General features: G+C 40.3%; 1 protein-coding gene across 1 annotated transcript; it reads right to left on the bottom strand.

Moving 5' to 3' along the window:
* Positions 1 to 1,016: 1,016 nt before the first annotated feature.
* On the bottom strand, positions 1,017 to 17,495 carry me3 (malic enzyme 3, NADP(+)-dependent, mitochondrial). The gene is made up of 15 exons (XM_079664563.1): positions 17,335 to 17,495; positions 16,670 to 16,905; positions 12,744 to 12,877; positions 10,493 to 10,642; positions 9,879 to 9,954; positions 9,367 to 9,528; positions 8,725 to 8,828; positions 8,397 to 8,506; positions 6,654 to 6,751; positions 5,204 to 5,317; positions 4,703 to 4,808; positions 3,959 to 4,101; positions 3,270 to 3,443; positions 2,466 to 2,564; positions 1,017 to 2,386 (listed from the first exon to the last, which is right to left on the bottom strand). The coding sequence occupies exons 2-15, from the start codon at positions 16,898 to 16,900 to the stop codon at positions 2,225 to 2,227; spliced, it is 1,863 nt and encodes a 620-aa protein (XP_079520689.1). The 5' UTR covers positions 16,901 to 16,905; positions 17,335 to 17,495; the 3' UTR covers positions 1,017 to 2,224.
* Between the last annotated feature and the right edge of the window lie 302 nt (positions 17,496 to 17,797).

Below are 17,797 nucleotides of genomic sequence, written 5' to 3'. Positions count from 1 at the left end.
GTGCAGTTTGTTTGCTAGTGGAGCCTCGCAGATGGGAGTGCTGCAGGCCCCTCAGCACCCCCCTTCCCGCGTCCATTCGCGATGTCTCGCTGTCTCGCAGACCCCACGCAGCTCCTCACAGCAGCGAGCCGCGCAACGTCCCGCCAACATGGCACCCAGACCCCACGCAGCATTCTCATCTGTTTGTCATTGCTGGTGTCATTTTTCTGGTTGCTAACAAACGCCATTGTAACACATAATCACTGATGGGCCGCTGTAACAGTGGTGGACTCATCAGAACAGAGTGGGCGAGCTGATCAGTCAGAGCACAGTGGGCTCACAGGGACGGGGGACGGGGGACGGGGGGAGCTCCAACAAGGCGTTTAGGACAGAGTGAATACACATACTATACAGAGATGCTGTATGAGAAACCAGTGTGATTTTGGAACATTGAACAATGTAAATATATTCCAGTAGATCTCAACAATGGAATTATGATCAGTAGAAATGCCCATGTCATGGGACCTTTAAGTTATAAGTTAGCTAAATCAATCAAAAGTAGTTAAATAATGCTTGTTACTTGAATCTGCTTTAAGAAAAAATAAACAGTCTATATCCCAGCTCTCCGGAGAGTTTCATTTAATTTGATAGCCACTCATCCCTTACAACAGGAGCCCGAGATAGATTATTATAAGAGGAAATAGTAAGGGTATATTTCAAGTTTGTTATGCATAGAAGTTATTGGGCTTTTTTCTTATCCACTCTAATTGTAATTCAGTCAAATGTAATTGACTGAATGTATTGTAAATTGGACTTATGAACACATGATCACTACTGTGTCATATATGTTTACAGATATATTTAATAAGTACAATACAAGAAAAGCTCAAGTTTCATTTGTGGACCGTATTACATTTTACTTTTTGAATTTGCTGAGGGCCGACTCAAAATGTCGTAGTTTGGACACCTCTGCACTCGAGTCTTTCATGCAGTCATTTTTTCTCAAAGAGAGAGGGAAAAAAGCCATGACTCTCACGTTTAGTTGACAATTTTATTCAAAAAGTTTCATGTTCCCTTTAAAAACTTCAAGCATATCTGTCGGTACTAAAGCTTACAGAGCATCATGTCGGCTAGGAGTTAAAGACACAGTAAAAGATAGTTCATCGATAACTTTTGGCAAAAACACGACAACAAGCATAGGGCTCTGTACAAAACTAGAGGAGAAACACACCATTGTATACAAAAAACATCCTGAAGGTGCTTTTTCTGAACACATTCAAAAGAACAAAATTGCTTTCCATCCAGAAGAACGGACTCTCGCGTGGAAACAGAATGACAGGCTGACTGTGGAGTGTTTTAGTCTCGTGAACAGACGGGAGTGTACAATTGGAGAAGTGGCTACAGTGTCGAGCCACATTTGTCCTCTTTGTAAACCACTGAACAATGGTTTATAGTCACAACATGGAGCAGTGATGTCCTGAGGTCACACAGGACGAGGCACTGAGAGTCTGTTCAATGTTTCAAGCTGCAAAATGAGTCTTCTGTAGATTTGTGTCAAGACAAGAGGAAGCATTGTGCATTGCTTTGAGAATCTGCTTTCTGATTTCCTGCATGAGCAAAAATGAATTTGATAATCTAATGTGTATAGATGTAGTTATAGCTAATGACATTTGATATGCTGGATGTGTATGCAGCTTAGAGTATTTCACTCATTCAAACCTTCAAACTGGTACAGAGAACTGAAAAGACAACAATTAAAGCACTGAAAGAGGAAATAGCAACTTGTACTTGACAATATAACACATAAAAGCTCGTAGAGAATAACAGTTGGGCATCTATTATATGGATCACTGTACGTCTGCAAGGAGGGCAATAACATATTAGAGAATAATTGGAGAAGTTTCTGAGTAGAGGCGATGCACAACTTGTACTTTACACCACGGCAGCATAGTAGGACGGAGTATCAGGGCCATTTAAGGTAGAAACAATTCAAAATAAAGTTATATTTTGAGATAAAACTTGTAAATGTACGAAAAATATTGTAATATTCTCTGAAATCATAAAACTATAAATCGAAGTTCAGAAATCATAAAGCCACACATTTACGAGAGAAAAAAACCTTGAAAAATAGTGGGGGTTTTTCTTTTTAATTAAGTGCCTTCACTTTTGTGTAATTTGTCTTCACCTGCGATGGCCCTGATACGCGGTCGTAGCAAATTGATTTAAGGATAGAGGCAGACAGAAATCACACGTCCTGGACGTTCATGGCCTCCTCCGGCCAGCTGTATTTATCCATAGTGAAGGAGTCGTAATCTGGGCTGTAGATGTGAGACAGGACAAACGCCTCCTTGTCTATTGGCTCAGGGTACAGAGAAGCCATGTTGTTTTTGTATGCATAGTTGACAATCTGGCAAAAAAGGAAACGGATTAGATTTTTTTTAATACCCCTCAAAACCTCAAAATGTAATTGTGCAGGAGTCACTGACCTTCACTGCGATCTTGAAGGACACCTCTCTGATGGTGCTCAGAGGAGGGTACAGCCTCCCCTCAGCCAGGTTCTCCTCCGTCACCATTTCAGATATCGCCTGGAACAATTAGGATGATTTGATGAATAAGGAGAGTCAAAGTTAGTCATAAGGGTAAGTTGTCCGTTTAGGAAAGGGGAAATAAATCTGTTAACAATGCTCTGTTAAAAACCACAAGACAGAGGAATTTCATTTGCAGAACTCTAGACTCGAGTCAATGGTCTAAATATATGTAAATATAAATATGTATGTATTTACACATACATATCAAATAATATATTATAATATATATAGAAGATGGATATATATATATTATTCTGAAATGGACCAATCTGCAGAATGAGGGATTCTACTTTTTGGTACTCAATACTTTTGTACTTTTACTTGAGTAACATTTTTGAATGCAGGACTTTAACTTGTAACAGAGTATTCCTACACTCTGGTACTTCTCCTTTTTCTCAAGTACACGATCTGAGTACTTCTCGCACCTCTGTCTACCTGTGTCCCCATTGGTTGGTGTGTTAACATATTTTGTAACTGGTTAATTTGAACAATAAACAAAAATAACTTTTTATTGCCGCTGCCCTGGTCCCTTCCATCAACTGTAGGTAAAACACACACTAAGGATAAGTACCTCATAAATACAGAGCTACAGTTTACACTACAGACGTTATTTTACAAAACAAAAAGTGTATCGTGTCACAAAATCCCGTCCTCATTATGCATATTATGGAATCATTGACGTGTGGTGACTGAGGACATTACCTCTGCTGTGGTGAGGAAGATGTCGTCAGATATGTGGCGCACTCCACAGGCAATGACGCCCAAAGCGACTCCGGGGAAGACGTAGGCGTTGTTTCCCTGGCCGGGGATGAAGCTGCGCCCGTCAGCCAGCGTCACTTTGCCGAACGGACTGCCACTGGCGAAGATGCCCCGGCCCTGAAGAAGAGCGGAGAGGAAGAGGAGGATAGCAAGGAAACACAAAGAGAGAGGGAGTGGAAACAACAAAGTGTCCTTTATTGGTTGATTTGGGGCTTTGGGTTGTGTGACTGAAGAGAGCTGAAATGTAAAAGTGCACGTGGATTCTTTTAGCAGTTTTATGCAAATTCACATACAATAAATTTACAGATGGAGCAGTGATGTGCCAGAAAATGTAGCAATGCATCAATCGAACATTTTAAATATATTATTAACATTTTAAATGGTATACCCCGTTTATCTAGGCCCTTTTTGTTTGGTTTTATGTAAATAAAAGGAAACAGTATCTCGAGATTTCTGGATGTATAACAACACATGTAGTAATTTTGAAAATAAAGCTGACTTTGACTTTGAATTCAAGCCAATAATAAAAGAAATACAGCTGGGAAAATAAGACATATTTAATTAAAAGAATATGCTTAATTAGGAAGAATATGCTGCTTTAATGCTTCAGCTTCAATGCGTCTGATGTGTACCTCAGTGAGGTTGTAGCACTGCTCCGCGGTGCACTCGGCCTTGCTGGTGGGATTACTCAGAGCGAAGATGATCGGCCTCTCGTTGAAGGACGCCATGCCTTTAATGATCTTCTCAGTAAAGGCTCCTGGGACAGCTGCCACTCCTTCATGTTTAGGACACAGGAAATAGGAAGAAAAAAACCGTCAACAAAACACATTTCAATGAGACGATGAGAAAAGACGGCTCAGATTGTAGGACTCACACGGGTAAATTATTATCAAGTAAAAATCTCCAAATTGCAGGTTTTTTTGTCCGACTGATTTGTTTCAACTTTTAATTATTCAGTCATCTTTAATTTTGAAACACAGAAGATGTTAGCTGAAACAAAGACATGTTATAGTTGTTATTAAAAGTCTGGGAATATCCTCCAGTTTATTACACATGCAGTGTTAATAATAATAATAATAATAATAAATTGAATGTATATAGCGCTTTTCATAATCTCGAGTCTCAAGATTTGTGTTGAAATTAAGAATCATGACTGACATTCACATCTAAAATCTTTATGATATTTTGAGTAAGTTAGTGGATTTGGAGCTAGTTGTTATTTTGGAGGAACACCATTCACCTGTTACAGCTTTCTCTGTTTTTCCACAACTGATCAGGAATGACCATGAATGGGCGAAACAAACAATGTGAGTTATAACAAGTCTTTTTATTTTCACACCGTTAAAAACCACGACGTGACCTTTAGGGAGACTCACCGATGATGGCGGTGGGTTTCACGATTTCCACCACCTCCTCCAGGGTCTTAATGTGCGGGTGATCGTGAGCAAACTCCAACTTCTCGTGGTTAAGGTTGCCTCTGCCCTAAAGTTGAGGAAAATCAGAAACAGGATGCTTTATTTTCCAGGGGAGAGATTGGGCAGCTGCTCCATTAAAGAATACAAATAAATTGAATTAATTGAATAATATGAATACAAAATAAATAAATAAAATAAATAAAATAAATAAAATAAATAAAATAAATAAAATAAATAAAATAAATAAAATAAATTAAAATAATAACTTAAAGTAAAAAAATTGCCCATTCTACTAAAATTATAACAAAAATAAATAAGTATAAATGTTACAATTTTGACAGTTGTGCATTTAATTAATAGAGGTATTATATATTTTTTTAAAGAATAGTGTGTTTTGTGATTTTTTTTTACACACAGGGCGATTTATAGATAGAGTGAGCTAATGACAGTCTCACACATTACCTTCACAATGAGCCCTCTGGAGTCCACCATCCAAATCCTCTTGGCAGCTTCTTCTCTACTCACTCCCTCTTTAGCCATGGCCATCATGAGGAGGTGAGCAATACCCAGAGCAGCCTGAAAAAAACAAAACATAAGATAACCAACATCGTCCTCTGCTGGTCATCTGAGTTGAACCTCATCCCTAAAGGCCCGGACACACCAATCTGACAACAAAGAACTGACACAGACGGACCCCGACTGTTGCGTCGCCTCGCGTCTCTGCGTTTTGGCCATGTGTCGCACTGGAACACACCGCAAAGACTTCAGCCGACGGCCAAGAAGCACGTACGAACTGCGTCTTACGACCCCCTCCACTCCACTAGAGGTCTCTGTCTGTGTTCTGCTTGCTGGCTCTTGTTTGTGTTTCAGGTGATCAACCTGATGAGCCACACCTGGGCCGTCGACATAAAAGGCCAACACCAACCCATACCGCCCTCTCACTCTTCTGTTGGACACGGCCGCGTCTTTGTTTCTGCACATTTTCACACACCCATACACGCAACCATTACTGATAACTGACTTCCACATTTATTAGGTTTCTTTGAAGACCTTTGGTTTTTGTTACACTTAACTTGTCTAGTTTCCCATCTTTGTTGCAGCCTATGAGCCAGGCCGTAACACTGCGCATGCGTGAGTGGCAATAACTCTCCTTACCAGCAGGCGGCGGTAGTGTGTATTCGTCATTCAAAAGAGGCAACAACCAGAAGACAGACTGGTGATAACCGAGAGAAGAAGAACAGACTGCGTGATATAAACAAATAGCGTGTGCGTTCCATTTTCACTCTACAATGAGCGTCGACACGCCCTACTCAGATTGGTGTGTGCCGCACCGTCGGGTCTTTTCAGCCGTACCGACGCCTTTTCGGCCAAAGGCAGTCGGCAAAAGAAATCACTCTGATTGGCTGTTCAGCTAGCGAATCAGTGCATGAGAAGCTAAACGGAAGTGAGGGACCCAAACAAACTATTAAGAAGGCAAATCTGAGATTTCATATAACTCCAGCTCTCGACACAGGTTGGGGAAAGCCCCATGAGCATCTCGCTGTAGAGTGAAAATGGAACGCCCACGCTATTTGTTGTTTGTTTATATCACGCAGTCTGTTCTTCTCTCGGTTATCATTATCACGCAGTCTGTCTGCTGGTTGTTGCCTCTTTTGAATTACAAATACACACTACCGCCGCCTGCTGGTTAGGAGAGTTATTGCCACTCACGCATGCGCAGTTCGTACGTGCTTCTTGGCCGTCTGCTGAAGTCTTTGCGGTGTGTTTCAGTGCGACACATGGCCAAAACCCAGAGACGCGAGGCGACGTCCGTCTGTGTCAGTTCTTTGTTGTCAGATTGGTGTGTCCGGGCCTTTAGGGATTACAGGCAGCAGTATTTATTTAAAAGAGAATGAAAGCCAAATGTCCTCACCTCTCCGGCCCCCTGGAAAACCACGGTGTGATCTAAGAGTGTGTTCTTGGTGATCTTCAGAGCAGCTAGGATCCCGGCGACAGCTACTGAGGCCGTGCCTGAAGAGAAAAAAGGGAAACACCTTTAGGAAATGTGAGGATAAGCTTAGCTCTAATTTAGACTGGAATCCTCTGAATACAAGGTGGGCCCATCCCAACCTTTTGAATTCCAAATTGTTTAAAATGTAGCTGCTTGACTTTTATCTGGAAAAGCTTGCCAGGCCACATTAAAAAGCCCCTTTTCCCTTTCAATCAAGCAATCAAAGCTGAGCTAAGGGGATTATTTTAAGAAATAAAAACAGAATTACCAACATCCCTTTGCTCTATGATTTTTTTTTTATGTCACTAGGCTGTCATCGGCTGTTGATTTCAATATCATGGACACAGACTGAATTAAATATCCATAAACACTGCATCATAAATCATATGAATAAATTAAGAGGATACATTTAATCATTTTAAGAATACATAAAAGCTTCAGTACAGTATTTTTTATAAAATGTGTATAATTTCCTCCTAACACCAGCAGGATTGATTACCAAACAGCTCCAGCAGGGGGGGGGGGGGGAGCTCATTTAATAATAATAATAATAATAAATGGGATTTATATAGCGCTTTTCTAGACCCAAAGACGCTTTACATTATGAGTACGGTCGACAAACAAAACAAGAACAAAAACACAAACAAAACAAAAACAGAAAAGCAGTCAGGAGGATGTTGGTTCAGAGGGGGGAGGGGCGGGTTTAAGGATAAGCAGAGTTGAAGAGGTGGGTTTTGAGACGGGACTGGAACAGGGTGAGGGAATCAGACTCACGGAGGTCTTGGGGGAGGGAGTTCCAGAGCTTCGGGGCTGCCACAAAGAAGGCTCTGTCCCCGAAGCTCCGGAGTTTGGCCTTGGGGATTGAGAGCAAACCGGCTGAGGTGGATCTGAGGGACCGGGGTGGTTGGTAGAGGATGAGGAGGTCAGTGAGGTAGGGGGGGGCCAGATGGTGGAGGGCTTTATAGGTGAGGACCAGGAGTTTGTAGTGAATGCGGTGTGAGACGGGAAGCCAGTGGAGTTCTTTGAGGACCGGGGTGATGTGATGCCATGATTTGGTGTGGGTGCATCCATTACACACATGATCTGAGGTCTGTCTTCCTGCATATTTCATGCAAAACCAGTCCCTTTTCTGAGCTTTTACTTCAGTGTTTTTTTTTAAAAATCTTAAAGTGAATCTCTGTGGTTAACTTTAACCTTGAGAAGTGAGATAGCAACGCAACTTTTGCAGTGTTTTTACTAAATTGGAGCATACCCCAAACCTGGATTTAATTTAATTGATGTTCTCCCGCAGCAAATATAAATTATCAAATTCATCAAAAGTTAAGGGAAAACCTGGTTAATGAGTTACTAATGATATGAGCTCCTTTAAAAATCAACTGTGACAGTATCTATGATCATATTCATGTTGATGCTAATGTGGATTATATTAGTAATTTATTAAATAATTTTACATTATTCTGAGATTACATTTTAAAACATAATCCATTTTCTGAGAATGCAGCATTTATGGTCCGGACATATTGTGGGGAAACTAATCATGTTAAAAGTGTAATTTTTTCTCCCATTTTATATATTTGTCTATGATTTTAACACAAAAAATAAATAAGTATTGTGTAAAAAGCTACATTTATGGTTGCCTGAGAAAAGCTGTAAATATCTAAGTACCTTGGATGTCGTCGTTGAAGGTGCAGTATTTGTTCCTGTATTTGTTCAGGATGCGGAACGCATTGATGTTGGCGAAATCCTCAAACTGTATCAGACAGCTCATCCCGTACCTGCAGAGCGACAAAGACGCATTCGAGATTCAAATTCAAGAACTTTATCGTCATTAGGCAAGCACAACATGTTGAAGTACTTGTTGTCGGTTTAGGAATACTGCACATAGTGGTTTGATTATCACGCATGTTTACATTGCACATACTCCAATAATGACAGCACAATAGTATTGTCAGACCACCAGCAGATTCTTTAGTCATTTGCATTTTCTACTCACTTGTCCGTCACTGCCTGCATGAACTCGTCCACCAGCTCGTCGTATTCCTTTCCTCGGATCCTTTTGTGCTTCAGTCCGATGTACAGAGGGTCGTCGAGCAGCGCCTGCACCAAGAATCAATCAGTCAGTCAGAAAGACAACTTGAAATTGCATTTCTGTTCAAGAACTAATCAAAGTGAATAGGTCAAAAAGGTCCTGATTGGCTTTCAAATATCAACAACTGAAGGGGTTAATGGAAGATTTTAGTTTTTCTTGTATTCTACAGTAATGTAAAAAGCAATTTTCAACTTCAACTTGCTCTACACACAGAAATTGCTATGAAATACATTTTTGTGACGTGTAAATATTTCAATTCAGATGCCCACACTTATTTATAAATGCTTATTGGGGTAGCTTTAACTATTGATTTCAGAAGGCTTAAAAAGCTGATTTTCTCAAGTAACTGAACCATGATTGGAATCGAAAGCATAGCAATAGAAACAATGGCCCAACCCTAATGGACCCTATCAGGTAATGACTGATAAGAAAAATCAGAATCAGAATCAGAAACGGGTTTATTACCAGGTAGGATCACACGCACAAGGAATTTGATACATAATGAGGCAGATATAAAGCTTTCTGCAGCTCTGTGTTTAAACTCACCTGGTTGTTGGTGCCGACGTCCAGCAGCACAGGGAGGCACTGCTGAGGCTTCACCCCCCCGCAGGCCGTGTACAGCGCCAGCTTCCCAACAGGGATGCCCATCCCGTAACCTCCAAGGTCCCCAAGACCCAGGATACGTTCCCCGTCTGTCACCACAACGGCCTACACACACAGAGAGACATTAGTTGTTGATACTGAGTGGTGCAAGGCTTACTTGGGAATGAGTTAGCATTTCAGCACTTCCATTCGTCTTGAAGTCAATGAGTTTTTGATCAGATGCCTGAAATAAGGTCACGTTTAACACAAGCTTAAGATATTTGTTCATGCACAAAATACATCAGTAAATACTCCACTGGTGACTGACTAAAGTAAACATCATCACGCAGAACATCAGCTGTCTTTAGCTTAGCAGAGGTGACCTGAAGTCATGTGACCTACTTCTACCGATTGCTTAAATAATTATAAAAGTGTAAAGTATAATCTCTCAGGCACAAAAAGGTTTACATCTGTACCTTAATGTCTTCTTCAGGCCAGGAGTTGAGCACGCTGGCGATGTGGCCTTTATCATGGATGGTGATGAAGAGTCCTCTGAAAAGAGAAAGGTTGTAATTATTATAATTATAAATTAAGGCAGCAGTGTTGTTTGTGCTGTAAGGCTAAGTGAGTCAGGGTCTCACTGAAATATTTGGGGATTCCTTTTACATTTCCTGCATGAAAAGGTAGCCATTAAAAAAGGATAGAAATATATACTATAAGAATATTATGTCTATTTACTGCTAAATGAATTTTTGTATGACAACACACTCACAGCCAACCACCTAACTGTGATTTGTTTTTGCTTTTATTTTCACCCTGTATCCCTATCACCACTGTCCTCAGTTCACCCACCATTGGATATAATTACTCTTCAGTCTGCAGCTGAAACATGATGTGAACGCTAATGTCAAGTTAAAAAATAATGATCTTATTATTTTGTTAGGACAATGCAATTGAGATTAGATTGAGAGGAGATGATGACATTTAAAATGGTCCTTAGATGAGAAGGTTAATCTCAATGTAAGAATGAAATAAAACCTTGGTAAATAGTGTTCCCGTGCAGCTATGGTTTATATGAGATGAATCTCACCGTGGTCTCCTGAAGGCGAGGCCGTACTGCTGGCAGGCCAGGCCCACCGTGGGAGTGTAGACGATGGGCATGAACTCCTCGATGTCAGAGGTCAGGACTCTGTAGAACAGCTTCTCGTTCCTGTCCTGCAGAGTCATCAGCAGGATGTACCTGAGACAGAGAGAGACATCAGGATTTATGTTTAAACAAAGTTAATTGTAATTGTGCTAAAGTATTTCTGCACGATTATCAACTGTCTGGAACCAGACGCATCATAGAACACTATGCATGTTTGATGTGGTTATTCTGTGTATGTGTAGTCATGGTGTTTATACAGGATGTCGTTCTTTGGAGATTATGTAACCACAATAACATCAAAAATAGCAGCGCAAAATGCTGTCACGAAATTCAACATATGTGCATTTCAGAGAGATAAGGGGGGGGGTGGCGGAAGTAGGAAGTGGGTAGCACCCCACATCCGCTTCATATCCCTGATTCGGTTTCATAGCGCCATCATCAGGTCCACATTTCATTGAATCCAATACATTGGTTCATCACTGCAAAACTAATGTTCTTTTTATTTTGTTATTGTTATATTTCTATTTTTTAGGTCTTAATGTGTGCACATGTAAAAATGTGTCTTTGACTGTGTGTGAATATATATATATATATATATATATATATATGTATATATATATATATATATATATATATATATATATAAATATTTGCACACATATTTTTATGTACATTTGTTTTTATATTCGGGATTGTGGGAAACGTTATTTCGATCTCTCTGTCTGTACACACAAACTGGAAGATTGGCAATAAAGTTGACTTTGACTTTGTTATATTCTTGAGGTGCAAACAGCTCGCATAACTGCTAGTATGGCTTCAAACTTGTTTGTTTAACAGTGTGACATGTTGAAGTGCATTTACAAATTCTGCATTCATGAGACAACTTGCAGTGTAAATATAGACAGGAGATATAAAGTGTGTGTGTGAAGGTGAGAGACAGCTGAATATGTATCTGTCTCAAGGACTCACAACCACTACTGGATCCCCAAAAGTAAGGATTTCTAAAGTAAGTTACCATACTAAAAGCTGGACAAAGCTGTAGTGTATTATACTGTATAGCAATCAAATAATAGCTATTAGATTCATAGGAAGAGACAGACAGAATGTATGACATGCATCAACATCCCAGAAAAGACTCAAACCAGGGATGCTTCAGTGATGTTTATGTAACTACTAAGCCACGGGATGCTGCTCAACAAATATTTGACGTGACACTAAATACATTTTTAATCACACGCTGAATGACAACAAAAGAGGTGCTAAAGAAGATTTTGACCAATCATATGAGACAGCAGTAGGGTTGCAAAATTCCGGGAATTTTCAAAGATGGAAAACACGGGAATTAACGGGAATAAACTGGGAATTTTCCAAATTGAAGGTTGGTTCTTCATAGGGAACTTAAATATAGTTGGGGAAAGTATATTTTAGCATAATTTTGACTCAAAAAAACAGATGCCATTCAAGTACACTTGAATATCCACGCCATAGCACACTGCTTACTGCATGGCTATTGAGACCACACAAAGGTTCGCAACAGGCTCACAAATGTGAGTGGAAAAACTGGTTGGCATTCTGGCAAACCTATAAGGCTCTTTGAGCGTGACACAGAGCCATCCTCAACAAGGCTGGACAGTGACACTGAAGAGGAAGAGGAAGAGTTGGATGTTGATGAGGCCCAGGAAGAGCCCGTTGACTGAAAGGGTTTAGCCAAAATGCAGAGGATTGCTTGAAGGAAGATTTGCATGTTTAATGGGACTTTGTGGAGGGAGAAGGCTCTTTTCATTTAACATTTTGAATTGGACTTTGTGCAGATTTTTGGATGGGAGGTGCATTTTTGTTCATTTTGAATGAGTGGGGTTGGGGTGGTTTTGGTTACACACATGGAGAGGATTCACATTTGAAATATATATATGTGAGGAATCTTAGGGCGCCTTTAGCAATATGTTGGGTTCTTTCCTTTCTCTGTTTTGTTATAGTAGCACTACTAATTATGTTGTGTTGTATTAACAGTCACTTGCGTATAATATCAGATTGGTAGGAGCTGTGGGGATATTGAGACGAGGTCAATATGACTTTTCTTTTATCACTCCCTAAGAGTATGCGTTTGAGTCGGGTTTTGGGCATTGATTTGTTTGGGGTTGATCAGTTACTTTGAAAAACGTGTTCTTATGTTCCTAAATCTCTGTTCTCTCACTTGTCCAGAGGGTTGATGCGGGTTTCGTAGCTCTTCATGACACGCAGCACCTGCACATCCTGGGAGAGGAAGCATGGCGGCAGCAGGCCGTGGATGCCCAGCTGGAGGCGCTCCTCCAGAGTGAACGCCATGCCCTGCAGAGTGGAAGAGTTATACAACAGAGAGAGTTTACACAGGGTGAAGTCCACTGCAGGAATAAGAAGGCAGACCTCAGTGACTCATGTTTTAGTCATGCCGTTTTGAGGTTGGTTATGACTCATTCCCACGCCCAAATAGAGAGTTGCATTTTTTATGGTTTTTTTGTCCAAATATAGAATTTTTGTTTGGGAATAGAGCAAACTTTGAAGAGTGCTTGGGATGTTTGTAGCTTTGAGCAGTAACACGTCACAAGGTGCAGCTTCTACTCTGAAAAAGCAACCTTGTACCCCCCTGCCTTCTGGTTATGGTTAGAGTCGCTCTCCTGTCTCGGCGTTGGCAGATTTCCCAAAGAGTGATCGGAGGGGAGCGTGAGGTTTAATCTATTTATTCTCTCCAATAGTGTGTGAGCCTGAACTCACTCCCCTGTCAGCTCCATTTCTCTTTCCTCTTCCTTACTGTGTAGCACTCTGAATTTCCTCTTGAATCTTGCACGTCAGAGGAAAAAACACTGACCTACTTGAGGATATCCCTCCTTCCTCGCCCAGTTTGCGTTTGTCTACTGCAGAATCTGTGAATTTAACTTCACATGTCCCGTAAAATGATTCATGCTGGTGTGAAATGTGACACCGGATAAGATATTTAGTTGCTAACATTGCCCCGGCATACGACCATAACGTCTACAGTCGTTCCACAAGCTGCATGCTTTCCATTAGGGAGTATTTTTAAGATACATGCCCAACAGTTTGCCAACACTTTACTGTACAGCGGCAAGAAAGAGCATGGAGGACAAAAGGTCTGCCTGCCAGAGGTCATTACAGAAGATCCTCTGATACAGCAATGGCTTCACCAGATTATCATTACACAGGGGGAAAGAAGGATTGTGCAAAGCAAAGTGTTAAACTAATCTAATGGGACTAGTGTGAACGTGAATGAGCAATAATCATCAAAGGAAGTAAGATGTCAAGCAAGGAAAATGAACCCAAACACATCATGCTACAACTTTGTTACTGATTCTTAGAAACATCCCATCTGGTTTTCATTTTCTAAGACTAACCGAGAAGAGAATCTTTCTAATACAATATATTTACTCTAATTTTAGGATTCTTGGATACCCAGTTTGTTGCTAGTGACTGAGATGCAGGGTGCACCTGTATCCAACCAACATTTAAAGCAAGCCTTGCTACTCGTCAACCACGCCCTGAAAATCAGCGACAAACAAAAAGGTTGTAAAAAGAAACGTAATGTCAGTTGAATGAAAATATTATGTCGAATGAAAGAAAAATGTTGACCAACAACAAGTACTTGTTCGTCATCTGGTGATCTGATTTCTCAAACATATATGGCAGAAACAAAATGGCACTGTCCGTTTTTCCAATATTATGCACCCCTTTAGTGTCTTGTATTTGAATGGAAGACTTTTACATGTAAACGTCAAACGCAAACATGGCCGAAGAGAAAGTGATGGATCACCAGCGCTAAGATAAACCCATCCGAGCGAGCAGGTAAAGAGGCGCCAAAGTAAACGCATTAAGCCGACTCCTAACCAGTGTGTGTAAACAAACGAGAACAGAGAGAGGCTAAATGAGGGGGTGAGAGGAAGAACCTGCGTAAGCCTCGTAATGGCTGCCATCCAAACCTTATCGTACATTACTGTAAAGTTATAACATAATAATACCACGTATAATAACACGTGTTGCATTTATATGGTTATCAGCTGATAGTCGGACATTTGAGAGGTCACTGCAATCTGGCCCGTTTACAGAGAGAAAGAGATCAGGGTCAGAAATAAGGCCTTTCTAAATAAATACAGTTAATATATCCAGTAAAACTGAAATCATTTGTAAATTAATCGATTTGTTGAATGACAGAGAAAATATTGGCATGTATTTTGATATTCAATTGTTTATTCAGTCATCTTTGTAAGCAAAAGTATTAAAAGAGACATCGATTATTATTATTCCAGCCCTTCAAATAAGGATTTGCTGATTTTCCATACATCACTTTTAAGTACATTTTGGACTTTTGGAAGAACAAGATTAAGATGTCCCATTCACCTCATTAGAGTTGTGATGGAAATGTGACGATTGGAGGGGGGGTTTCATAGACAAATAAAAAATGTTTTAATGATACAAATAAAATAAAGTTCATTGATAATAAATACAATCCTTAGTTGCAGCCTACGTATGTATCCCCTATACTGTAGCTATTCAGTGTTAGTTATCATTACACAGAACATGTGCGATAGTGGTAAATATGTGTAAAGGTCAAGAAAGGGTTATTGAAAGTGAACATGCTTAAGTCTGCTCATAACACATGTTTAAAAACACCCTAACATCAAGTAACATTCACTTATTAAAACGACTATTTTAAATCTAAGTGAGAGTCAAAAGCTCAACTTGCTGACTGTTTCCTCTGGATTTCCCTGTGAGTCAGCGTGTAAATGCTGAATGGGCACCAGGAACTGTGGAAGGAACTGTGACCGACTCTTATCAACCCAAATTAAAGCCATAAATTCAGCAGAAAGAATTAACCCCTGCCTGACTTTAGATAAAATGCAGTAAAATTACCTCTCCACACTGACTGCAAAAGACAGATGTAGAAAAGGACAGAAACATAGGAGAACCATAGATATCTCCAGATGTGGTTGCTATGCCGCACCATGTGGTCCTACTTACATGTTATACTCTGTTTATATATTTTCTACCACCATAAACACATGGTATGCACGACATAATGTAATCCGAGACACAATTATGTGAACACAGGTCAGATTTCCATTTTAAGTTTTATATTTTCACAACACTTAAATACGCATTCCAGACGTAAATTAGAACAGTGTTTTTTTTCAAGAATGCATTCTTTTACGTTTTTCCTTAGTGGTTTTTCACCATACATGACACTAGCACCAGGCCATATTCTAGTCACTGAAATGATAACCCTAACCCAGCGGTGTCCAAACTTTTTTCACAGAGGGCCACATAAAGAAAAATATACCAAGGGCTGGGCCACTCACTAGAGGCGAGGTATTTTGCCTCTTAAGTTCAGTTATAAGTTGGAAAAATCAATCCAATGTAGGTCAATTGTTCTTGATACTTGAAAATGCTGTAAGGAAAAAAACAGCCCACAACACAGCTCTCCATAGGGTTTGATTTATTTTGTTAGCAGCTCATTCCTTAAAACAGAAGCTTCAGATTGTGATAAGAAGAGGAAATATGAAGGGTATATTTCAAGGTTATGTAAATGTGTTATTCTGCTTTTTTATTATCAACTTAGATTTGTTAGAACATGTTTTCAACTTTAATGGACTGAATTTATTTGAAAATTGGGCTTAACACATGAATACTGCTTAATATATTTGAACATACATATCTAAGAAGTACAATATAAGACAAGCTGAAGTTTGTTATATTTTAATTTGCTGAAGGCCGATTCAAAATGGTCAGCAGCCGTAGTTTGGAACACTGCCCTAACCCATCTGAAAAGTCTCTTGGCACTTAGGCACTTATTTGGGTCATTTTCTCTTTGAGACGAAAATACTAGTGATTATTTGATTAATATTCATTGAAAAGAGTGCATTCATTAATTATAAGTCTAATAGTTGCTGCCACATATTGTATACGGATTATTTTTGTGCCAAGCATGTCCTCACATGTGGGCAACAAACAAAGTTTCCAACCTCACCTTTACCTTTTGTCATGTCTATGAGAGAAAACATGGAACATTGTTTGCAGCTAGGCTATTTATTGGCATGGACAGAAAGTGGGATGTGGGAAAACACATCCACTAACCTTGTTGAGGTGTGGGTTTCTGGTGATGTCGTATCCCCGTTTCTTGGTGGTGACGCTGCCCTTAGAACTGGACCCCGAGTGGCAGACCCGGACAGCCTGCACGGAGGCCGGCATGCCCGCAGCCTGGAGCCCCGGGGAGAGGACCGGGGACCCGGAGAGGACCCTCATCCCGCCCGCTGCTGCCGAGCGTCTGCACAGAGACAGGGCGGCTCTTCCTGGGAGGGAGTTCATGCTGCCTGCAGGCCACCAGGAAGAAAAACACAAGAAAGTGTCAGTGAAATCCTGTAGGTGGAACAATACAAGTCACCTTCTAGTTCAGGAAAAGGACGCATGACCTAGAGATGACACTATACCGTGAATAACACACAACTTATTCCTGTCAACAACCTGCTTCAATGTGAGTGAGCATTAGCAAGCTGAGTCACAGCGATAAACAACAAGTTGCATACAACATAGACAATACATTGAAAGATATTAAGGAAATAATCAAGCCGATGTCTTCAGTGTGTTGATATTAACAACATGAATTATTAGGCTGACTTAGCTCAGTTGGAAAATGTTAGCTGTCCGCTGTTTTTATCTTAATTAAACATTTTTCTCTACGCAAATTTCAGCACAGTTGCTATTGCTAATTAGCAAATGGCTAATATCAGAGTTAGCCTCACCTGAAAACGATGTGTAGCTGCTTCTCCTCTGACTTCAATCTTCATAGGAGGCGTTTCTTTGTCCAGTGATCGCTTTAACAACCAGTTATCAGTATGCTGTTGTTGTGTCGGATCGACAGTTAACAGCTGTTCCAGGATCCGTTGACTCTGAAGGTCTCACTTCCCTGCTGGATCCACCAATCAGAGCGCAGCATGCGGGCTGAGAGGCGGGACAATCCCCGTCCATCTCCCTCCTCTGATCCTGTAAATACAACTTCAGATTCAACATCTGCACTCTCAAACTGCTACTCAACTCTCTTTAAATAGGTCTCACTAAGTCAAAGAACGTGCGTTTAGTCTATAGTGGCTAATGACTGTGGCATTGTTGAATTTCCTGGCTTGATTCTGTTTCATAAGAAGAGAAAAAAGCTATGGAAAAACTGACATTTTACATCTCTTAGTCATCCACTGACACCCCTAAACT

The sequence above is a fragment of the Notothenia rossii genome, assembly GCF_949606895.1.
Source record: "Notothenia rossii genome assembly, chromosome: 2".
Lineage (NCBI taxonomy): Eukaryota > Metazoa > Chordata > Actinopteri > Perciformes > Nototheniidae > Notothenia > Notothenia rossii.
The sequence above is the reverse complement of the archived record's forward strand: the minus strand, read 5'-3'. Positions and strand labels throughout refer to the sequence as shown.

What these genes read in the sequence shown, in the direction of transcription:
- me3 (XM_079664563.1), bottom strand. Translation starts at nt 16,900, where the DNA reads ATGAACTCCCTCCCAGGAAGAGCCGCCCTGTCTCTGTGCAGACGCTCG. An exon ending in GGCCTGAAGAAGACATTAAG is followed by an intron (nt 9,529 to 9,878) that starts GTACAGATGTAA and finishes CTGTGTGTGTAG; the next exon opens with GCCGTTGTGGTGACAGACGG. An exon ending in CTTCAACGACGACATCCAAG is followed by an intron (nt 6,752 to 8,396) that starts GTACTTAGATAT and finishes TTTTCTCTTCAG; the next exon opens with GCACGGCCTCAGTAGCTGTC.